This window comes from Gracilinanus agilis, chromosome 1, assembly GCF_016433145.1.
Source record: "Gracilinanus agilis isolate LMUSP501 chromosome 1, AgileGrace, whole genome shotgun sequence".
Classification (NCBI taxonomy): Eukaryota; Metazoa; Chordata; class Mammalia; order Didelphimorphia; family Didelphidae; genus Gracilinanus; species Gracilinanus agilis.
Genome location: NC_058130.1, coordinates 245,842,111 through 245,867,264, shown reverse-complemented (window position 1 = coordinate 245,867,264; position 25,154 = coordinate 245,842,111). Strand labels below are relative to the sequence as shown.

General features: G+C 37.2%; 1 protein-coding gene across 1 annotated transcript in view; it reads left to right on the top strand.

The window, feature by feature from the left end:
* LOC123231249 (methylthioadenosine phosphorylase) overlaps positions 1–25,154 on the top strand; it is a 69,960-nt gene that overhangs the window by 28,768 nt on the left and 16,038 nt on the right. Inside the window, exon 5 of the mRNA XM_044657504.1 lies at positions 23,788–23,890. Within this exon, the coding sequence (XP_044513439.1) occupies positions 23,788–23,890 (103 nt within the window). The remainder of the gene's footprint in view (positions 1–23,787; positions 23,891–25,154) is intronic.

Below are 25,154 nucleotides of genomic sequence, written 5' to 3'. Positions count from 1 at the left end.
AGAGAGAGAGAGAGAGAGAGAGAGAGAGAGAGAGAGAGAGAGAGAGAGAGAGAGAGAGAGAGAGAGAGACCATGTTTTCATGTTGCTGTTCAGTTTTAAGCCATGTCCAGCTCTTTGTGACCTATTTGGAGTTTTCTTAGCAAAGTTACTAGGGTAGTTTTCCATTTCCTTCTCCAGTTTGTTTTACAGATGAGGAAACAGGGTTAAGTAACTTGCCCAGGATTGCAAAGCTAGAAAGGATCTGAAGCCAGATTTAAACTCGAGATGAGACTTCCTGACTTCAGAACCAGCACTCTATCCATTGTGCCAACTAACTATCCTATGATTTTCATGAATCCTCTGGAATTGTAGTTACGTGCTGCGTGGATCAGAGTGAAATCTTTCAAAGTTGTTTATCTTCACAACATTGTTGTTATTGTATAAGTTGTTCTTCTATTTTGCATCAGTTATATGAGTTAGAGATGTGCTAGAACCAGTTCACACATCCTCAAGAGCTGATTGTAAAATTTTCAGTGTGAACATTTACACTTTAGAAAGTCAGCCTTATAGATCAAAGCCAGATTCATTGTTTTGTTGATTGTATAGACTTAAGGAAATATGGAAAAATTGTTAACAATGTAGACTAAAATTAAAAGTATGTCATATGTACATTCCTCCCTCCTCCCCCCCCAAGAGAGCCATTATACATAAACTAGCTCAGTCCTGGATATAATTCTTCCTAGGTTTCCCTAAAACCATTCACACCATTTTTTAGGGCACAATAATATTATATCACTTTTATATGTTAGGAATACCAGTTTGGCAGCTGTACTACCTATTGTAGTAGCCAAGATCTGGGACCCTAAGCCAAGGCAGGCTCTTTCTTCTCCTTTAGTTCTAGATGGGTAGCCAATATATGATGTGTGTGTGTGTGTGTGTGTGTGTATGTGTATATATATATATATACACACTTTTTTTAAAGCCCATAACTTCTGTGTATTGGCTTCTAGGTGGAAGAGTGGTAAGGGTGGGCATTGGGGGTCAAGTGACTTGCCCAGGGTCACATAGCTGGGAAGCGTTTGAGGCCGGATTTGAACCTAGGACCTCCTGTCTCTAAGCCTGGCTCTCAATACAACTGAGCTACCCAGCTGCTCCTACTTTTATATATTTTAACTTGTTGAATTATTCTCTGGTTACCACCTCAGTTTCCCATACATGGCTACTAAAAAAAAAACCTGAGAAAAAATTTTGTACATGTGAATCTTTCCTCTTTCTTTGATCTCTCTGAAGCATAGACCCTAATGTTGACATATATGCACAGCTGAAGTTTTGAGGCATACTTCCAAATTGCTTTCCAGAATGGCCGGACCAGTTCACAGCCCCACACATTGTATGCTTGTTGTCCTACAGAATTTGGAACAAATGTTAACAATGGTGAAGGGTAATAGGGAAAAAAACCACTTGGAAGGACCAGGTTTTAAACCCAATTCTTCCACTAATTGGCATGTGACCTTGGGCAGTCCATCCAGTCTACAGGAATTAGTATCCTTGGCTTTGTAACAAAGGGTTTGGGTAATATTACTCATACATACAGATGTCTGTTTTGAACTTATCTTCTCTTCAAAGAATGTAATTTCTTAGAAGTATTAATTATTAAAGGAGTGGTTTGGGTGATCTATTTTTGATAATAAAAAGAAATTTTTTTACATACTTTCCAAAAAGTCCCTCTTTGTAAATGTTTAATATTGGAAAATTATGTCATTCTCTTCTCTTTCCCCAACTATGTCATAAGCTTTTCAAAACACCTCCTGCTCACACCTTCTAAATAGCATCACAAACAACACATACTGTTAATAATTTTGACTTGGTTAGGGGTTGCAGGGAAAGAGAGAATCAAAACCAAAATCACTTTTTCAATGTTGTTTTCTTCTCTCTATCTCCCCTTTCATCAAGCCCACACAATTATTCATTAGTTCATATTTAAGGTTTTCTTGATTTAGCAAAATATTCCATGGGATGGGGGTAAGGGGTGAGATTCCTTGTTATCTGAATTTTTTAGTTAATTGAAGGGCAAACCTTTTGTGTTGATTCTACAATTGGAAATTTTTGATAGAAGGCGTTATTAGGTTTTCTTAATTTTATTGTTGATAGACATCCAGATGAATAAAATTCCATATCATTGTTAAAGTTAATCCAGAGTTTACTGTTCTGGAGTCGGATGTGATTTAGGAAAAGGAAAAGAAGAGATCATTACTAGGCTGGAGAGACCAACCTTGGTTAAAATTCAGATGCTCTTATTTAGTGAAAAGGAATTGGACTAAGTACTAGTCTTAGACCTGTGTAATCTCAGCGAGTTGCTAATGTACTGGACTTAGAATCAAGAAGACCTGGGTTCAAATACTCTTTAGTATTTACTAGTTATATTACATTGTCAAGTTTTATTGCTCGTTTTTTAACCCTTATTTTCTGTCTTGGAGTTAAATGACTTGCCCAGCGTCATACAGTTAGGAAGTAAGGCCAGATTTGACCCCAGCACTTCCCTCTCTTTAGTCCTGGCTCTCTATCCACTGAGCCACCTATCTGTCCCAGCAGTTAATGTCTCACTTCTCCCAGCCTCAGTTTCTTCATCCATAAAACTGACATTATTGACTAGTACCTGCCTCATAGAGTTGTAAGGCTCAAATGAGAAGTGTAAAAAGTGTTTTGCAAATTTGTTGTATTACATAATTGCCAGGTACTATTATTATCACCTCTCCTTTTCCTTCCCCTTCTCCAATGTAGGTCCAATAGAGAGTAACAGTCTTGGAGGAAGATTATCAATAGAGATATCTAGTCTTTCAAAGCCCAAGAAAAGGTGCTAGTAATAAAATATGGCCTTAGGTATCTGTATCAAAAAAAAAAAAAATAAAAGTGTAAGGAACAATGTGGTTAATAGTAGTTCCCACTCTTACTCCTAAGCTCCAGCTTCTCTTTTACTCATTGTTCTGAGGATTTGAGGACTCCTCCAGACCTGGTTTTTCATCTCTGGCCTTAACATGGTCAGCTATCCTGCCTTTGCTACTCCGTTCCCTTACTGTCTTGGTGCTTTTAATTCCAGATTCTCTTTCTCTTTCTCTGATTATTCCTTCTCTGTCCCTTTTGGGACTCTTTCTCCTCCCACCCACTAAAAGTAGTTTCTCTAGAGTTTTAGTTCCCTATTTTCAGATGCTCCATCTAGAAGTCTATCTTTCCCATAACACCCACATCTGCACATGATCTTTGATTCCACTTTCTCTTTCCCCACATCCTGTTGTTCTTCCCTGTATAACAGTTTTCAAATGGGAATGGAAAAGACACCACCCTGGATCAGTCCCTTCCCTCATTACCTCATGCCTGGGCTATTGTCAGAGCCTCCCCTCTCATCTTTCCCCTTGTCTACTAGTACTATTTGAACTTCACTGCCGCCCGATTAATATATCCCCACCCTTTGCCTAGACTACTTCCCCCAGGATTTTCTCTGTTCATGTTACCCGTTCCTTTAAGATCCAGCTCAAAAGCCACCCATTCTCCTTGAAGTATTCCTTGATCATTTTGGGGAGAAGCAACTTCACTCTTCTCAGAATTTCTTTAGTCTGTACTACCTTATATTCCATAATCTGTCTGTATGTATGTATCTACAGACGTGCATTTTTATGTTGAAGGGTTAAAGTAAAATTTTAGTAAATCTTCCCTGTTGTGTATCCTTAGCCTCACATTTACCAGCAGAGCCTGGGGCTGCTTTGAACTTTGGCCAGAGTTCTCAGCAGCTTCCCAAGAAAGATAAACAGATTTCTATGAGATTAACCCTTGTCTCACAGAATGGGTTATCTTCGTGACTGTTGATTAAATTTTGAGACGTGGTTTGCCTGACCGCTTCTAGGGGTTCCTGATCTTGGCCCAGTTGCTGGGACCCTAGAAGCAGGGATGCAAAGTACACTTGGCAAAATGCCTTCTTTGTTCTGAGGTCAATAAAACCCCCTTCTAGAAAGTGGACTTTGAAGTCTCATTCATGGAAAGGATGCTTTGCCTGGGGCTTTCCTGAATGGGACTGTGAAATACTGCACAAAGGGACTTCCCAGCTAAGAATATTCAGGTGTTGGGGTATTCCCCCATCCAGTGACATATCTTTCTTTTCTATCTCTCTCTTATTATTGCTGGTGTGTTTTTTATGCTTTCTGTTGTAAGCTAAATTGCTGGATCTTTGCATAGTAATAATAAACCTATTTCTACTTTAAAATGGTGTGAAGAAACATGTCTTATTGTAGGAGCAAATCTCAAGCCACAAATACAAATGTGCATGTGTATAAAATATATGCATATATCTTTTTTTAAACACTTACCTTCTGTGTATTGGTTCTAAGGCAGAAGAATTAAGGGCTAGACAAACAGACTTAAGTAACTTGCTCAGGGTCACACTGCAAAAAAGTGTCTGCAGACCAAATTTGAACCCAGGACCTCTCCTCTTTAGACCTGGCTCTCTCCACTGAGCCACTCCCCTATGTGTATGTTTTTGTATCTGTCTATGTTTGTTTGTCTTTGTATATCCATCTTTGTATCTCTGACGATGCTTAATTCAGCCCCTTGCATTCAAGAAACGTGTTATTTGAGTTTATAACATGTCCCTTTGGGGTTCAGATTTCCCATTCAGGACTCTAATTCAATATACAATTCAGGAAACATTTATTAACTGGATGACACTGTGTTGGGTCCTGGGGATAGATACAAAGACAAAAAAGAGGCAGTTCTTGCCATCACGTTCTGCGAGGGATGGGTTTGGGGAGTGCAGTTGGGTCATGGTTACAGCGAGATACCATTCAGTACAAAGAAATTTGAGGGGCCAGAAAGTGCTAGCAGCTGGGAGGATTCGGGAAGCTTCACAGATGAAATAATCGCCTTAAAGGAAAACAGTAATCCTGAGAGGCAAACTCAAGGACTGAGTTTATCCCAGACATGGTGGGCATTTGGGTAAAGGCATAGGGGGGCAAACAGCTACTAATCCAGCTGGGCAGGAATACTGAGTCTTTGAAAGTGAACGATAAGAAATAAGTGTAGACAAGTAGATTAGATTAAACTGGGGAAAGGGTGGTATTTTTTAAAAACTCTTACCTTCTGTCTTAGAATTAATACTAAGTATTGGGTCCAAGGCAGAAGAGTGGTCAGGGCTAGGCAATGGGGGGGGGGGGGGGGGTTTGAATGTCTTGTTCAGGGTCCTGCAGCTAGGAAGTGTCTGAGGTCCCCTTTGAACCCAGGACCTCCCTTCTTCAGCCCTGGCTTTCTCTCCACTGAGCCACCTAACTGCTCCTAGATTAGATTTTAAATGCTAAGCTGAGAAATTTGTGTTTTGTCCTGGAGGAGTCACCGAAAGTTTGAGTAGGAGAGCGGCATTGTCTTCCCCTTGGTATGCATTTTTTAGACTGCTGTGCTAGGCACTATAAATAGTAGTAAGCATCATCTGTTATTGCCAGCATTAATGCAGAGTTCCACACCATTGAGTTCTTAATATTTTATGAATGAATGAAACATGAATAGGGACATAAAGTCAACCTCTGCCTGGTTCTGCCCTCTTCCTACCTATGGGCCTATTTATTTTCTTGAGATTGCAAGAAGGAAGAGGCCACAGGCCCTTCCCATCTGACTCTAAACTCTCCTTATGAGTAGCAATTCCTTCATATTTTGTACTTGTATCCACAGCCCCTGGCACATAGTAGGCACTAGTTTAGCTACTTAGATTTGGCCATTTAAATTAAGTCCTAAAGAAGAGAGAACAAAGGGAAGGGAAGAAAATAATTTTCTAGTGGTTTGATTTTATACACTTGGACAAGTGGGCAAAGTATAAGGGTAGAGATATTTCTTTCAGAAAAATACCACAAAAAAACATGCAATGCTTTTGAATAAAGCGTGTGTCTTGAATATAATGTTCTTTCAATTGAGAACATTTCTTGCTGTCTTTTTTTTAATGTCTCAGACTTAGGAAAAATTTAATTTTCTCTCCTTTTACTTTTATGCGTTAGATAAGACAAGGAATGAACAATAAAATCTATTTTAAGAATGGTTAACTCTTAGAAAGAAGATAGCTTATCTTCTAGATAGTACTAAAGATAAAAAAAAACAAATTTTCTTTTTATAATTTATCAAGTTTATTTTACTATTTATCAAGTTCTTTGAACTACCCTATAAAGTTAACAGAATAGATAGTATTAACCACATTTTACAGATTAAGAAATTAAGGCTCAGAGAAGCTTAGAATCTCAGCCCTAGAAAGGATCCCAGAAGCCTAGATTTAGGCCATCCCATTCCTGATTGAAAGGCTTTACCAAATAGATATGACAAGTGGTCATCTAGCCTTTGCTTTAAGGTCTTTAGAGAAAGGAAAATCCACTATGTCCAGAGGCAGCCTATTTTACTTGTGAACAACTTTGCTACTTTTTTCCTTACACAGAGCCTTTTTATAATTTTCATATATTCTTCGAACAAAACAAACAAAAAATACAGTAGTATATGGTACAGTGAAAATCATGTTCAGGTTGGAGTCATAGGACCTGAATTGAGATCCTACTGTTTTACTACCTTTGAACCTTGGACTAATCATTTTTTTAACCTGAGTCTCAGTTTCCCCGGCTGTAAAAGGAGGGAATTGGTATAGATAACTTTAAAGTCACCTTCTGGCTCTAGATCTATGATCTTAGTTATTCCCTATGGGAATAAGCAAGAGAAATATAATCTCTTTCATGTTAAAAATCCTTAAAGCACTCAAAGACTGATATCAATGCTTTCCCCCACACACACACACATACTTAAGTCTTTTTGTTGTTTCATGGTGTGCAGCTCTTCTGACCCTATAGACCATATCATGCTAATATTGTCCATGAGACTTTCTTGGCAAAATAGTTTCCCTTTTCCTTCTGTAATAATGACGAAAACTATGCAAATAAAGGTTCAAAACTGTTCAGATACTTTTGATAGATGTAATCAAAAGGATCATCAGTGATAAAGTGCAGTGAAGCTCATAAGTAAACTTCCCTTCAGGCTAGATGCAAGGATGCTAAAGAGACTCTTGTCATAGAAAAATAAACTTTATTGAAAATATAAGGATAATAAGGATTTCTAACTCTACCCAAATAAAACTCCCTGGGTCCACAAGGAACCACTTCTCCTGTGTCCACAGGCTACACTGATCCTTCCTGATCTGACTAACCCAAATTTTTACTTTTCTAAATAAACTAAAACTATTATCTTTATAATTCTTAATTTTGCCTCCAAGTTATAAAAATAACAATGGCTAGTTACCTGAGTCTCAGCAAGAACCAAGTTGGGACTCTGAGCCTTAGCAGACTGAGTCCAGACCAAAGACCAGGGTTTTCTTTGGTCTTCTCAAAGTTAAAACTATCTATGAAACAGTAATAGATAGTCAAATAGTATTTCCCAAGTTGGAAAAAGAAAACACTAAACTCCTTCAGGTCTTTTCCCTCCTTTCCTTTTAACAGAGAGAGAGAGAGAGAGAGAGAGAGAGAGAGAGAGAGAGAGAGAGAGAGAGAGAGAAGAAGTCACCTCCTCCAAGTCCCCAGAGAGAGTCTCTGTGAGTGACTCTACCAACTGCCAGAGACCAACTGCCACTGCCAGAGAGAGTAACTGTCACAGAAAAACCGTTAGATTTGAAACTGACACTCTGACTCAGCTCTGTTTCAAACTCCAATTCTTTCTCAAGCCAGCTTCTCTACTTCTTATCTCTAAACTAATAAAACAATGCTTTTTTTCTAATGTCATCCTTATACTTCTCAAGCTCATTTTTTACAGAGGAGGAAACTAAGGCAAACAAGGTTAACTGGCTCGCCAGGGTCTGTAAGAGGGAAAAGGTGTGATTTGGTTGGATATATTAATATTTAAAGGTGTGGTCGCCAAGGAACTGAATAAAAACTAATTCCTAAAATGATTTTAGTAATTTATTTACAAAATATAGGAGAGAGTGGAAGTAGAAAGATGAGAAAAGGGTAAAGTAAGAGATCTAATTTAATGAACTAGATTTGTATTCAAGTCTAGGCTTTATTCTGGCAGGTCTCCAGAAAACCTAGTCTCAGAATTGGCAAAGCTGTGCCTCTCTTATTGAAGGGAGTTTTTGTGGCTGTTATGTTGTCCCAATGATTCATTGACTTTCCAAACCACTAAATCCTTCAGCTCTTTTTTTTAAACTGCTATCTAGCCATGCCCTTTCTTATTTTGTACAGGAAAAATTACTGTTTTTGAGCATCAAATATTGTAAAACTTTATAGTTATTCTCACTGAATTTTCATCTTAGATTCAACCCCAAATGCCAGCCAATCAGATAATTTTGGATTCCAAGACTACCATCAGATAGGTTAGCTTTCCCCTCCTTTTAAACTTTTGAGTTATATGTAGTCTTTTGCATCTAACTTGGGCCCTTCAAGCAACATCCCTCTTCCTGACTCTTCTGCATTTTCTCATTTTGTCTTTGGAATTTTGTTCTTGATAGCTTCCCATCCCTCTTGGGTTTACTTCCCCTTGAGAATTTTAGTCATAAGGTTCCTACTTCCTTTCTCTGAACCTCCTGAGATCTCTTCTCTTGCATTATCATCCCATAGCATTAAGATTTGCAAAAGCACTTTGCAAATATCTCATTTTAGCCTCACAAGAATGAACCCTAAGACATTGTTGCTATTATTTCCCTATTTGCAGATGAAGTTGAGGCAACCAGATTAAATGATTTCCCTAGAGTCACACAGCTAATAAGTATATGAAGCTAGATTTGAATCCTGATTTTTCTGATTATTGGTCCAGTTTTCTATCCACTGCATGCCTAGTTGCCTCCAGGTTTATCATACTTTTCCTAGTTTTGCTTTACTTTATATCCTAAAGAAGAATGGTTATTTTACCCTATTTTTTCAGCACGTGGTTCTTCCTAAAATTAGTGAAGTGGCACAGTAGACACACTGGGCCTGTAGTCAGGGGACTGACTACCTTTGCAAACCTGGAAAAGTCACTGAATAGCTGACCACCTCAGTTTCCTCATCTGTAAATGAAAAAATCCCATGATTATGAGGATTAGATGAGATACTATTTACAAAGTGCTGGCACATAGTAGGCATTTCATAAATGAATATTTCTTCCTTCATCCTCTGGTTAAAATCTGATTCAGAGAGGCAGCTAGGTGGCTCAGTAGATAGAGAGCCAAGCCTGGAGATGGGAGGTCCTAGGTTTGAATCCAGCCTCAGATATTGCCTAGCTAGGTGACTGGTCGGGTTACTTAACCCCAGTCACCTGGCCTTTACCTTACTACTCTTCTGCCTTGGAACCAATATTTCGTATTGAATCTAAGAAGGTCAGTTATTTTTTAAAAAAGAATCTGATCCAGAAGAGTAGTTCCCTTAGCTTTTCTTCCACCCATTGAAGGTTGAAATGATTATTACAGCAAACCAATAATCTATTAGCTCTTCTTTTTTTTAGTTTAAGCAAACTCCAGCAGATTTTTTTTTTTTTTTGAAAAAAACCTTTAACTTCTGTGTATTGGCTCCTAGATGGAAGAGTGGTAAGGATGGGCAATGGGGGTCAAGTGACTTGCCCAGGGTCACACAGCTGGGAAGTGTCTGAGGTCAGATTTGAACCTAGGACTTCCCATCTCTAGGCCTGACTCAATCCACTGAAATACCCAGCTGCCTCCCCCCCACTCCAGCAGATTTTAATGTACCCCTGGATCATTTTTCCATCCTCCTAAGTTTGTGACTTATTTATTCTTCCATCTCTTCAGTGTATTGTTGATAGTAAAGTCCCATAACATAACTCAAGCATCTCTCCTCCCTTTAGCCTTAGACCAGTTTGCCTCCCTCTTTCTGGTTTCCTGATTTCCTTTTAGGAGCACTTCTTCCCATTACATGTTGCTAGTCCAACCAGTCTGCCTCCTCCCATTCTACTCGTACCTGTCCTGGTCCTTACAACACAGCTCCAGAGCCATATTTCAGTCATGGGTCTCACCCTACCAGTTCTCAGTGATTCGAGCGAGGTCAGATTGGGCTCCCCATGTTAGGATCTCTTGTACCCTTTGTTGGTAGATTTGTGGACAAAGGAAGGAAGGAGAGGAATAGAAAGTATCTAAAGAGAGGAACCAAGATCCAGTGAAAGTTTTTCAAGCTAAGGGCAGGGGGAGCCCTTGCTCTTCAGCAGTCCTGTTAGAAAGGACCAGTGGAACAGTAGAGAGGATGTGATTAAAGATACTGAGAGAGGGAAGATCTCAAAGAGAGACGGGATAGAGCAATGGAAAGAACATTTACTTTGGAGGAAGAGACCTGGGTTTTTCCCTACTGTTTGCCTGTCTGACCTCCAGCTAGCAGTAATGTTAGCCTATTTTCTGCAGGAAACCTTTCCAGAGCCCCCTGTTGATTATTATTGTTTTTTAACCCTTACCTTCCATCTTGGGATTGGTATGAAGTGTCGGTTCCGAGGCAGAAGAGTGATATGAGGCAGATTTGAAACTCAGGACCCCTGCACCCCATCTCCATGCCTGATTCTCTATTCTAGCCCCCATCATCCTCTTTTTAGTTTGTGGTACAGAGTTGTTCACATATTGTCTTCCCCAATTAGCGTGTGAGCTCCCTGACAGCAGAGGATTGTCTTTTGCCTTTCTTTGCATTCCCAGGACTTAGAATGGTGCCTGGCACATAGTAGGTGCTTAATAAGTATTTGATGACTTTGACTGTTCCATTTCCTCATCTGTAAGGTCCTCTACTGAAGAAGGAGCTGGAGGTTGAGGTGAAACCAGGACATGAGGGGGGTAAAGAAGATACTGGTTACAGGGAGTGTCCTAGGAAATCACTTCTATGCTCCCAAGCGTATTTTGTGGTTGTTTTCATCACCAATCCTGCCTTATTTGGTTTGCTAACCACTGATGTAGTGTTCGTGCTATAGTGGACAACTGCATCGGACCAGCTCATCATAAACCAAAGTGGTTGTGTAAGCTTACTGTTCATGAAAATCTGAGTGGTAGTGGGGAATATGGATGTAGGTAAGATAGGGCACTTCTGGCTTTGCAAATCTACAAATTCTCACACACACGACAACAATAATTCTGACACTAAATGGGGCTCAACTCAAATTTTTTTCTTCTGTTTCCAATTTTTAATTGCAACCGCTAGAGGGAGATAGGTTCACATTTTAAAATCTTTGCTTCATCTGTTAAGGAAATAGAAGCATGCTTTTTCACGAAAATTTTTAACAGGGGGTGTGGTAGTGGCCTAACCTTAACTTTTATACTCTGAACAGTCTTGTGAGAAGGCTTCTTGTTATCCAAGCCAAATACATGATTACAACTCCACATATATATCATCACAGCTAATTTAGAGAAAAAAAAAAAACTTTTTTTTAATCCATGTTCCATTTCAGGGATTATTGGCATCTAGTGTTTCTTTTTTTCTCAAGAAAAAATAGTGCCATGTGGGAATAAAAGGAATAATTTTAGTTTTGGTTTACTCCCTTCCCTAGGAGATAATTATAAGAGTTATACAATTTTCATCTGTATCATCTATTTTTGTGATAACCTTCATTTTGAGGGAAAGAAAGACGGGTTCAATTTCCACCTCAGACACATTTTGACTATGAAAGACTTAACTAGTTACTTAAATTCTTAGTGGTCTAAGCGATTTTTTTTTAATTTTTATTTTGAATATTTTCCCATAGTTACATGTTTCATGTTCTTTCCCTCTCCCCCAAATCCCCCTAACCCTCCTTAGCCGATACACAGTTCCACTGGGTTTTACATGTATCATTGATCAAGACCTAATTCCATATTATTGATAGTTGGACTAGAGTTATCGTTTAGTGTCTACATCCCCAATAATATCCCCATCAGCCCATGTGTTCAAGCAGTTGTTTTTCTTCTGTGTTTCTCCTCCCACAGTTCTTCCTCTGAATGTGGCTAGTTTTCTTTCTCATAAGTCCCTCAGCCTTGCTCTGGATCCTTGCATTGCTGCTAGTAGAGAAGTCCGTTATGTTCGATTGTACCACAGTGTATCAGTCTCTGTGTACAATGATCTCCTGCTTATGCTCCTTTCACTCTGCATCAGTTCCTGGAGGTCATTCCAGTTCACATGGAATTCTTCCAGTTCTTAATTCCTTTGAGCACAATAGTATTCCATCCCAAGAGATACAATTTGTTCAGCCATTCCCCAATCGAAGGATATTCTCTCATTTTCTAATTTTTTGCTATCACAAAGAGCATGGCTATAAATATTTTTGTACAAGTCTTTTTCCTTATTATCTCTTTGGGGTATAATCCAAGCAGTGCTATGGCTGGATCAAAAGGCAGATAGTCTTTTAAAACCCTTTTTGAGCATAGTTCCAAATTGCCCTCCAGAATGGTTGGATCAGTTCACAACTCCACCAGCAAGGCATTAATGTCCCAATTTTGCCACATCCCCTCCAACATTCATTAGTCTTCCTTCCTGTCATTTTAGCCAATCTGCTAAGTGTGAGGTGCTACTGCAGAGTTGTTTTGATTTGCATTTTTCTAATTATTAGAGATTTAGAACACTTTCTCTTGTGCTTATTGATAGTTTTGATTTCTTTATCTGAAAATTGCCTATTCATGTCCCTTGCCCATGTATCAATTGGGGGATGGTTTGAATTTTTTTGTACAATTGATTTAGTTCCTTGTATATTTGAATGATTAGACCTTTGTCCGAGTTTTTTGTTATGAAGATTTTTTTTCCCAATTTCTCGCTTCCCTTCTAATTTTGATAGCATTGGTTTTGTCTATACATTAGTTTAATGTAGTCAATTATTTATTTTACATTTTGTGATTTTTTTTTCTAACTCTTACTTGGTTTTAAAATCTTTCCCTTCCCGTATATCTGACAAGTATACTATTCTGTGCTCACCCAATTTGCCTATAGTTTCCTTCTTTACATTCAAGTCATTCAGCCTTGGGCGATTTTAAATGGAATTTCTCTTTCTAACTCTTGCTGCTGCAATGTGTTGGAAATATATAGAAATGCTGATGATTTATGTGTATTTATTTTGTATCTTGCAACTTTGATAAAGTTGTTGATTATTTCCATTAACTTTTGAGTTGATTCTCTAGGATTTTTTAAGTAGACCATCATATCATCTGCAAAGAGTGTGACAGCTTGGTCTCCTCATTGCCTATTTTAATACCTTGAATTTATTTTTCTTCTCTAATTGCTACTGCTAGTGTTTCTAGTACAATGTTAAATAATAGAGGTGACAGTGGGCATCCTTGTTTCACTCCTGATCTTATTGGGAATGCTTCTAATTTATCCCCATTGGAGATGATGTTTGTTGATGGTTTTAGATATATGCCATTTATTAATTTTAGGAAAGGCCTTTCTATTCCTAAACTTTCTAGTGTGTTCAGTAGGAATGGGTGTTGTATTTTGTCAAAGGCTTTTTCAGCATCTGTTGAGATAATCATGTGGTTTTTGTTGGTTTGCTTGTTGATATGGTCAATTATGTGAATGGTTTTCCTAATGTTGAACCATCCTTGCATTCCTGGTATAAATCCCACCTGATCATAATGAATAACCCGCGTGATCTCTTGCTGGAGTCTTTTTGCTAGTATTCTGTTTACGATTTTTGCATCTGTTTTCATTAGGAGATTGGTCTGTAGTTTTCTTTGTTTTTGATCTACCTGGCTTTGGGATCAGTACCATATTTGTGTCATAAAAGAAGTTTAGTAGAACTCCTTCTTTGCTTATTGTGTCAAATAGTTTGTATAGTATTTGGGATTAGTTGTCCTTTTGAATGTTTGATAGAATTCACTTGTGAATCCATTTGGTCCTGGGGGTTTTTTCTTTAGGGAGTTCTTTGATGGCTTGTTCAATTTCTTTTTCTGATATTGGATTATTTACGTATTCTATTTCTTCTGCTGTTAATCTCGGCAAATTATATGTTTGTAAATATTTATCCATATCACTTAGATTGCTATATTTATTGCTATATAATTGGTGTAACATCCATGATCTTAAGTGGGGTCAAAGCTGCCTCACAGAATTCCATAGTGCCCCCCAGAACTCCAGGAGAGGGGGCAGTTGGGGAAGTTAGAAACCTGAGTATAAAAGGCCAGGTCACCTTACTTGCAAGGATACTTTGATCACACTCCTTGTGGGTTCAAGGGCTGGGAGGAAGAGTTAGATTACTCTCTAGTTAGCTCATCTCTGACCTCAAGGGCTGAGGGTTACTTTACTGGTTTACTACTGGAAGAATATCTCAATTGCAGCATCTTAACTAATCGCTATATATAGATCTTCAAGCAAGATTACCTTTCCATCTTAAACCTAGTTACATTAGATTAGGAGAAAGATTATTTAGAGAGTGGGATAAAAGTTAAGTTGTTCAAAACACATTCCTGTAGCCAACAAGTTCATTGAAGATTTTAGATAGCTTACCTCCCTTTCATTCCTAAAACCATTTCCCCTCACCCTGTTTTCCTGAAAATAATAAACCCCTTTTGTTTGTTAAGCTACTGGCCCTGTGTGGAAGTTATACCAGGATATACTCACCATCCATATGCTTTATCAAAGAAAGATCCATTCATATAAGCTCTGGTGCAGTTTCTTCCCTGAGAGCAAGTCATCTGTATTTGAAGACAACCTGGAACCTATTTTATCTTAGGGTTTAGGGAATAGTTTAAACAGTGAGAGTTGTTAACCTCAGTGGGATTATACCCTGTCAATTTACCAATTTGACCCTGAATTTACCTAGCTTGTACAGCCTCCATAGCTTGAACAAAAGTGGGATTCAGTTAAACAGTTTTTGCCTTCTGGACCAACTGCTCCCAAGGTGGGGGAGGAGGAAGAATTCTACTCACTACTACCCCTCCCCCCTTTTAGGACAGCCAGCTTCATCCTCTAGCTGGACTCCATTACTAACCATAGCTGATCTGAGTCAATTCAACATTGGGCAAAATAGTTTTTAATGATTGCCTTGATTTCCTCTTCATTAGAGGTGAGATCTCCCTTTTCGTCTTTGATACTAATAATTTGGTTTTCTTCTTTCCTTTTTTTAATTAGATTGACCAGTACTTTGTCAATTTTATTTATTTTTTCAAAGTACCAGCTTCTGGTCTTATTTATTAATTCAATATTTCTTTTACTTTCAATTTTATTGATTTCTCCTTTGATTTTTATAATCTCTAATTTAGTTTTTAACTGAGGATTTTTAATTTGTTCCCTTTCTAGTTTTTTGATTTGCATGCCCAGTTCATTGATCTTTGCCCTCTCTAATTTGTTATTATATGCACTCAATGATATAAATTTCCCCCTGAGTAATGCTTTAGCTGTATCCCACAGATTTTGGTAGGATGTCTCATCATTGTCATTCTCTTCAGTGAAATCATTAATTGTTTCTATGATTTTTTCTTTAACTATCTGATTTTGGAGAATCATATTATTTAATTTCCAATTAGTTTTTGTTTTGCCTCTCCATGTATCCTTGCCAATAACTATTTTTATTGCATTATGATCTGAAAAGATTACATTTATTATTTCTGCTCTTTTGCATTTGTTTACCGTGTTTCTATGCCCTAGTACATGGTCAGTCTTTGTGAAAAGAAGGTGTATTCTTTTTGTCCCTATTTATTTTTTTCCATATATCTATTAACTCTGATTTCTCTAGGATTGTATTCACCTCTCTTATCTCTTTCTTATTTATTTTTTGGTTTGATTTATCTAGACCTGATAGAGGAATATTTAGATCTCTACCACTAGTATAGTTTTACTATCTATTTCCTCCTTGAGCTCTGCCAGTTTCTCCTTTAGAAATTTGGATGCTATACCATTTGATGCATACATGTTGAGTACTATTATTTCCTCATTGTCTATACTGCCTTTTATCAGGATGTAATTACCTTCTCTATCTCTTTTAATCAGATCTGTTTTTACTTTGGCTTTGTCAGAAATCATCATTGCCACTCCTGCCCTCTTTTTCTCAGTTGAAGCCCAAAATATTTTGCTCCAGCCATTGGCCTTAACCCTTGTATGTCCACCTGCCTCATGTGTGTTTCTTATAGACAACATATGATAGGATTTTGTTTACTAATCCACTCTGCTAATTGCTTCTGTTTTATGGGCAAGTTCATCCAATTCACATTCAGAGTTATAATTATCAGCTGTGTATTTCCCAACATTTTGGTATCCTCTCCTATCCTTTCCTTCTTCTTACACTATTTCCTTTTAAACCAGTGATTTGTTTTAAATCAGTCCCCCTTGTCCCCTCCCTTGGTTTACTTCCCTTTCTACCCCCTCCCTTTTTATTCCCCTCTTATTATTTTTTATTTTTATTATTTATTTATTTTTTAAGGCCTTAACTTCTGTGTATTGGCTCCTAGGTGGAAGAGTGGTAAGGGTGGGCAGTGGGGGTCAAGTGACTTGCCCAAGGTCACACAGCTGGAAAGTGTCTGAGGCCGGATTTGAACCTAGGACCTCCCGTCTCTAGGCCTGCTTCTCAATCCACTGAGCTACCCAGCTGCCCCCCCCTTATTATTTTTTAAGGTTTCTTCCCCTCCCTTTATGAACTCCTCACCCCACTGCCCCCTTGGTTTATCCCTTCTGACTTTATCCATAGAGTTAGATAGAATTTGATATCCCAGTGGATCTAGCTACTCTTCCTTCTCAGGATTAATTCCACTGAGAGTAAGGTTTAAGTATTTCCTATTAATGCTCTCTTCCTCTCCTTCTTATAATAGTATTCATCCCCTCCCCTTCCCATGCCCTCTTTGTGTGGTATAGATTATCCTATTTTTCTTATTCCTTCAAGTTTCTCTTGGTGCCATCTTCTATTCCCCCCATCACACTTTTCCCCCACCGTATCATCTTAGACAGTTTAGTACTCCAACCTCTCCCTATGACTAATTTTTATAATTACTATAATAGTGAATACAATTTTTTAGAATTACACATAACATTCATATAGGAATACAGATAATTTGATCTCATTGAAGCCCTTGAAGAAGGAAATTTAAAGTTAAGAGTATTCTTTCTTTCACCTCTCTTTCTTATTTACCTTTTCATGTTTCTCTTGGTTTTTGTGGTTGTATATCAAACTTTTCATTTAATCCTGGTCTTTTCTGTGCAAATACTTGGAAATCTTCTATTTTGTTGAATGCCAATACTTTCCCCTGGAAGTAGATGATCAGTTTTGATGGGTAGGTGGTCCTTGATTGTAGACCCAATTTCCTGACATTTCTGAATATCATGTTGCAAGCCTTGAGGTCTTGTAGTGTAGAGGCTGCCAGATCCTGTGTAATTCTGATCGGTGTTCCTTGATATCTGAATTGTCTCTTTCTGGTTTCTTGTAATATTTTTCTCCTTAACTTGGAAGCTTTTGAATCTGGCTATTATATTCCTGAGGGTTGTCTTCTGAGGATTTAGTGTAGAGGATGTTCTATTGACTCTTTCAATGTCTATTTTGCCCTCTTGTTCAAGGACATCAGGGCAGTTTTCTTGGATAATTTCTCATATTATGATATTTAGATTTCTATTTGTCTCTGATTTTTCCAGAAGACCAATAATTTTCAAGTTGTCTCTTCTAGACCTATTTTCTTGATCTGTCATCTTCTCATTGAGTTATTTCATGTTTCCTTCTATTTTGTCAGTCTTTTGACTTTGCTTTATTAATTTTTGCTGCCTTGTGAGATAATTGGCTTCTACTTGCCCAATTCTAGCCTTTAAAGACTAGATTTTGGCTATTATCTTTTGGGTTTCCTTTTTCTGTCTGGTCTACCTGGCTCTTCATGGCTTCCAGCTGGCCATTTTTGGTCTTCAATTTGCTTATCATTTCATTTTTTTTCTGAACCTCAGTTTCCTAATGTGAAATTCTGCCTTTTAAACTATTATTTTCTTTTTGAACTATTTCCCACTTTTCTTGCCAGATCTCTTCCGTCTTTCTCATGATCTCAGATTTGAACTCTTCAAGAGCTTGTGATCAATTTTCATTTCTTTGGGAAGGTTTGGATGTCTTTTAATTGTTTGTCCTCTGCTTTCTGGGTTTTTTCTGTGCAAAAGTTATCAAGTGTTAGAGCTTTTTTCTTGGTCTTTTTGGTGGTTATTTCTTGGGCCTTGCTTGTCATCATTATGCTAGTTTATCTTTCTCAGCCAGAAGTCTGAGTGAGGCAGGCAGACTCTTTGTGTATAGAGCTAAGGAGCAGTTTTTGCCTGAGGCTACTTTGTGAGTCTCCTGGCTTCCACTGTCTGCTAGGCCTCTGCTGTCCTTGGCCCCTCTCAACTTCACTCCTGTGCCCAAGGTCTACACTCCCCAGCCTCCTGGGGTCTCTAGTCTAGCTGTTCTCAGGGTCAAGCCCCCGGTGGTCCTAGTCAGCTGCCCAGAGCCTGGAAATTGGCCCACACTTGCTCCTCCGCCTGAGGTTCTCCCCTGAGTCTCAGCATGGTGAGCTGCTTCCACAGTCTGCTGCCTCTCTCTGCTCCACTCCCGTGCCCAAGGTCTGAGCTCTCTAGCCTCCTGGGGTCTCAAGTCTTGTTGCTCTCAGGTGCATTATTCATTATGATGATATTTACAGTTTTAAGCAACACCCTGAAAAACCGAAGTTTTTGTTCTAAGAAATGGGAATACGAAAGAAGAGCCCAAATCTCAAGGAGCTCAGTCTAATTGGGGAAGACGGTATGTAACCAACTATGTTATGTACTAACAAGTTATAAAGAGGAAAATTATTTTCACATTTTCTTAACTTGCTCATTATAGTAATTTAGTGTTCTGTTTAGCTTTTAATTATCATTGTTGTAGATATACACATTGTTTTCCTTTTCCTTTCCTTGTCTAATTAATGATAGGTCATTTCAAAATTGAAATTCTGTTTTTAGAATTCTGAAAAAAATCTTTTTTATTTCTATTTTTATAAAACGGCAACTAAGCTAATTTGTCAATAGAGAACTGCCAAATATCTGACAGAAACAACACCCAGTATAACTGTTGTGGAGGACTGGCATGTGACTTCTGGGAAATGCCGTGAATAAAGAGAATTCTTTCTTTGGCATTACTTGGGTCCTCTGGCTCAGTCTGCCTTCCAGGTGGTGCAGAAACAATTTTTTCTCCCTGGTAACCTAACTTCTCAGAGCTGCACCTGGATTTTGAGTGACTTGCTTTTTTTTTTATTTTTTTTTTTAACCTTCTCCCAGATGTAGCTGAATCATAGGAGCCTTTAGGAGATTTTCTAGGTAGAGTTTAGGAAAGAAGCCCTTATGTATAGTTTGAAGTCATGTAGAAACCTTGTTACAGAATACAGTATGAGAATGGATGGAAAAGACCTTTCTGAAATGACCCTTAGCTCACTGCTGCCTTTCTGTCCCCTCAACTTTTCTACCATCTTTCTCCCAAATCATAGTTTTGGTGCTCCTTTGATTCCAAGGTGGATAGACAGTCTGCATCAAAATCTTCAAAACCCACCCTATCTAATTCCTTTAAAACTGAAACTGGGGAAGTACCCTTAGGAAATAGCCAAAGAAAGAAATAACTGCTGAAGTGAGGGGGAAATAACAGGGGGCATATAAAAAAGGTCAAAGTGACATTGACTGGAGCCCACCCATTAAAGAAATTTAGTGAGTGGGCTTTCAAGAAATTTTGGAAAATAATCTTTTTTTTTTTTCCAGTTGACTAAGATTCAGCTTTTGTTTGGATTGAGACCTGCTTTTGTTTGGTTTATGTGCTGTCATAAGATGCAGTTAAACTAAAAAGTCACATATAAAAATCATTATAAAATGTTCTAATTTATTTGAATATATATAGGTTATATAATTTTATAGAAATAAAAGGACTGGCATATTTTTTGAAGTACTATTTCTTCCTTCTTTCTTTCTTTTTTATTTTTTTAAACCCTCACCTTCTGCCTTAAATTCAATACTGTGTATTGGTTCTAAGACAGAAGAGTGGTAAGGACTAGGCCATGGGGGTGAAGTGACTTGCCTAGGATGTATCTGAAGGCTGGATTTGAACCCAGGATCTTCCATCTCTAGGCCTGGCTCTCAATCCACTGAGCAACTCAGCTACCCCCAGGAAAGAAGTATTTCTAGTACATTTTTAAAAGTTATTTTTATTTATATTTTTTTTTGTCTTGTACCAACTACATTTCATAATATATTCTCCCATCCCAACCCATGGATCCATCAATAAAAAAAGAAGAGGAAAAAAACCAAGTGAGGCAGATCAGCAAAACCATCTTATCTAATGTTTGGCATTCTCTGCAATGTTACACAGCCAGAATGTCTTTTTCCACCTCATATTTCTCTTGTGGGGCTACGTGTGTGTAGTATTTATAACTTCACAGCATTTACTTTTGATTATTAAACTGAGGTGCTCTTTCCATTTATGTTGCTATTTTCCTGATATCTCTGGTAAATATGATTGTTAAAAGGAAGTTTTGTTTCATAAAACTCATCTTACACTTGCTTATGTGTATTATGTGTGGGGGAAAAACCAAAATGGTAGAAAATTGAGTATTACTTCAAACCAACAATGGTCCTGCTTTGTCAGTGAGTTTGAGTGATATTCCTTGCATGTCTTGTCTTGTTTGGGCATTTCAACTATTTTGAAACATACTATTTGTTGCTGGGCTTTTTTGATGTCCTTTATGTTTTTACCATCTTCCAAACCCCTTATTTACAAACAAGTTGTATTCTGAGGGTTTCTTTTTAATTCAGTAATTTAGAATTCAGAACACAATTTCTCATAGAAACTGTGTTTTAGAAGGACTTGTATGAAATATAAAGAGGGAGAGAAAGCCAGAACCAGAAAAATGTACATTTCTCAATGTGGGCATATGGGGGACAGTGGAATGGACAGAGAAATCTTGATGGGGCCATTTAGAGGGACAAGTTGAAGAAATGTTATGCTTTAGACATAAAAATAAGCATAATTATAGTTTGTATTGATGTCCATGGTTTCCTTAAAAAAATGTTTTTGGGAGGTTGGGGACTTTTATCCTTACATTAGAGACATTTTAACCCCAAATCCAAGAATTAACTCTCACCTCTAAAAGGCAATTAATGACTCTAAAAATTTGTCACTTTTTCCAGTTTGCATGTTTTGATGAGATAAAACTTCCCCTAAGTAAAACCTCAAGAGTAGTTTTAATTTGCATTTCTTTTAATGATTTGGATTATGTTGTCATGTAGTCACAAATAGTTTCAGTTTTGAAAACTATTTTTACCACTTACCTAATGGGACATGCTGGTGGTATTTTTTATGTACTTGTGTCAATTTCCTATATATTTTTCTATGTTGAACTTCTATCCGTGATACGGTAATACAAATAATATCCTTGTTTTTCTGCTAGTTCTGCATTGATTTTTGGTTTTTCAAATTTTTTTTATATATTCCGAGTTTTCTCTTTTTGTTTTACTTTATGTTCTCTATCCTTTTTTTTTTTAGTTAAGAATTTTACCTCAGCAATAGTCATGAAAGGTACTTGACTTCATTTTATTCTTTTTTTGGTGTTGTATGACACTTTATTGTCAGCTCAAATATTTGTTGTCTGAAGCACTGATTTTGACCTATTTTCTGCTCAACTGTTTTTTAGATTGTCTAATAGTTATTTCTAAAAAGTTAACTTCTAATAAGATGATAAGAATGAAAAAAAATGTTATATATGGATCTTTGGCTGCAAAAGACATGATGTAAATTTGTTATGGAAAAATACAGGCCCCAGCACAGTAGTTTTGGATGGTCTTATTTCGGCATTAATGATCAAATAGGAATAGGGTCTAAACTTGTGATTTCTTGGGAATAAGGAAGTCCAGGAAGACATATTCTTTATAACTTAAAAACTTAGAAAGTTGATTGGGGTGGGAGAGAGGCAGATAGGTAGCACAATGTAGAGGTTCCAGGACCTGGGTTCAAATGTGCCTTCACACACCTAGTTTTGTGGCCCTAAGCATGTCACTTAATCCCAGTTGCCTTCCACCTGCCATTCCATCTTAGAATTGATACTACTAAAAGCAGAAGGTAAAAATTTCTTTAAAAAAAATTAGTTGCCAGAGGTACTGAGAAATTAATTGACTTACCCAGAACACTGAGGCAATATTTGCCAGTATTAGGATTTGAAGCCTGGTCTTCCTAGCTCTTGAGGCCAGCTCTTTTAACAACTATTTTGAGTTTCAGCTCAAATAATTAAATATAACATTGAATAGATAGAATGCTGGATGCTTAAAGAAAGGCAGCTTTCATTCAAGAAAAGGTAAAATGGAAATTTGTAGTTTCACAGAACTGCAAAAAATTAAAAATTAGAAGAAATCACAGAGTCTACTTAGTCTTAACTCATGCCTAAACAGGAAACTCCTTTGTGACTTGCCCAATAAGTGGTTGTCCTATATAGTTTAACTCAGAAGAGTTTGGAAATATGCTTGGTTAAGTCAAAAGAAAAAGTAGAAATTTTATTACCAAGATAGAAAAATTGATTGAATTGAGGTTTGGAGGTTGTTTTTTTCAAGGTAGAAGATAAATTACTTTTTTTATATCAATTTTATTTATATACATTATATTTATTTTTATAATTTTTATATCAATTACTTCACTGAATCTTCAAACCGTTCTCTGAAGTCAGTAATCTAGATTATAGGACTCATTTGTAAGACAAATTAATGTTTAGAGAGATAATAAAGTGAGTTATTTGTGGTCATTTCATTAATAAGCTCAAACAATGTCTTCTGACCCCTTTTTGGTATTCTTCCTATATTTTGTAAAAAAGGGTAAGAGAGATGGAGAAGAAGAAAGAAGAATTAATGTGGGGTGGATAGAAAGTAGTCAAGAAGAGAGGAATAAAAGATTATCGTAGAGTAACATTTTAAGGATTTCTGAAGATAGTCTGTTTTTACAATTATAGGAATACCTAGGGATATATAACCTTTGACACATTCTGTGGGAAATGTGAAATTGTTCCATTAGACTAGTGACTTATACATGGCAGGATTATTATATTTTGTAAAGGAAGAAAATATGCTCCCACCCTTTTCTATATTTTAAATTGGGTATTTTTGGACCTCTTTTTTTTTTTTTGCTTTGAGATTGGTATAATTTTCTCTTTAAAATACCCCATTACAGCATGGGGGCTGGAAGATTTGCTGGTTTGGTTAGACACACACCAGAAGAAAGGCAAATTTTCCTTTTAAATTTTGGATTAGGAAAAAACGATTCCTTTTAGAGTAATTTCCCCATACCTTGGGAACAGGAAATTAAATATTTTACTTTTCAGCAGCTATTTTAAAACTCTGATTTTTTTTTTTCACTTCTCCATAACCCAAAGGAAAGATCAGAAATTTATTTTTCCTAGCTTATCATGAATTCAAGCATTACCAGATCTCCAAGATGTGAATAATGAATGAATTTGCTTCTGATTACCACTGATGAAAAGGAACTAAGAGAAATTTGATATTTTGTGGCTCACGAAAAGATTTTTCAAGAAACATCAAAGATGTTCCTTTAAACAAGCTTTCTAGATCTGGTTCAGAATTATGGTTTTAACTTCTCATTATTGGTTGTGGCAGTGAAGCAATAGGGATAACAAACTTAAATTGATATGTTAGGAAACCATTTTATGGCCACTGGCTTAGAATTCCCTTCTTCTATTAAGCCAGAAAATGCACTTTTTTTTTAAACCTACTGATTCTTACATATGAATTGCTACTGAGAAGGCAAATAATAGCAAGGCTTGAACATAAGAGGAAGTGAAGAAACAGAAGGCCTATATAATCCATAAACTTTAAAACTTAGGTTGCTGAATAATTGAGATTTTACTACATTTTGGTTTTCATTTTATTTTTATAGGACAACCAAAAGACCTCAGACCTTTTATGATGGAAGTCATGCCTGCTCCGGAGGAGTATGTCACATTCCAATGGCTGAGCCATTTTGCTCTAAAACCAGAGAGGTTAGTAAATTATGATGTATAGACTTTAGTGATGTGATAGGGAAAGAAGACATCTGTTACCTCACTGATTTTCAGAGTTAATTCCTGTAGGCTAGGCTTTTGTGTTCCCCTTTCTCTTTCACCCACATGTAAAAATGTGGAAAATTCACATACATCCACATGTATCTCCCCAAAAAATAGATTAAAGGTGTACATTCTTTGCTCATAGACATAAAAACAGCTTTCCTTCTGAAAATTTTAAATCCTTATTTGGCAATCATCTCAGAACATATCCAGAATTGCTTCTTTTTTTATAGACATCCATAAGTGATGGTGTCATCTTTGTATTCTTTAGTACAATAAGGCCCTATAGATATCCGTTTTAAAGGATTTTCTGAAATTCTCTCCATGAACTTAATTTTAATTCACTCTTATCCAAATGAGAAACGTGTAACATTGGAAGACTAATTAAAGAATTGGATAAGTACTTGTCTTAGCTTCTAAAGTAGGTATTCTGTCACCCCTAGTTCCCACATGCTAAAAATGGTAATTGCTAAGACTATAAAGCCCCATTACAACTTTTTATGCTACCCTGGGCTTGTGGGTTCGTGGGTTTCGGAAGGCAAATGGAGCCATTCAACTTTGCAATCTTGACTTAAGAAAGACTCACTTAGCAAACAGCTATTGGTTAAAGAGAACTTTCCCTAGTACCTTAGAGATTGCAACCAAGCCAGCTACTTACTCATTAATTTCTACCAATACTCTAGAGCAGTGATGGGCAAACTATTCTTCCTGGGCCAGATCCAGGCCGGAGTTTGCCCATCACTACCTTAAGCAATTCCCTAATCACTACATCTGGATGTGGGGGCATAATGATTAGGCAATTGCTTAAGGCAGTGATGGGCAAAAACTACCAGCCTCGATCTGGCCCGCAGGGAATAGTTTGCCCATCACTGCTCTAGAATAAATCAGATGTGGAAAAAAATTAAGTAACAAACTGAAAAATAATTTAAAACTCTGCCCTTGAAGAATAAATTGTGAATGTTACCTCCAGACAGTGAACTGAAAGGTAGAAACATGAAAGACTTATTTTGTATGGACATGTCTGTCTCCTGGATAATAGCTTCTTTTATGCAGGGAGGAGTTGGGACACTTGTGGTTAAATTCTATTAATAAACAAAATTTTTTTTAATTAAGTGTAGCAAGAAAGGAGAGATAAGAAAAGACAGCTTTTCCCCTTCTCGTTGCAGATATGTGAAATCCACAAGTATATAGTTTCAGACTT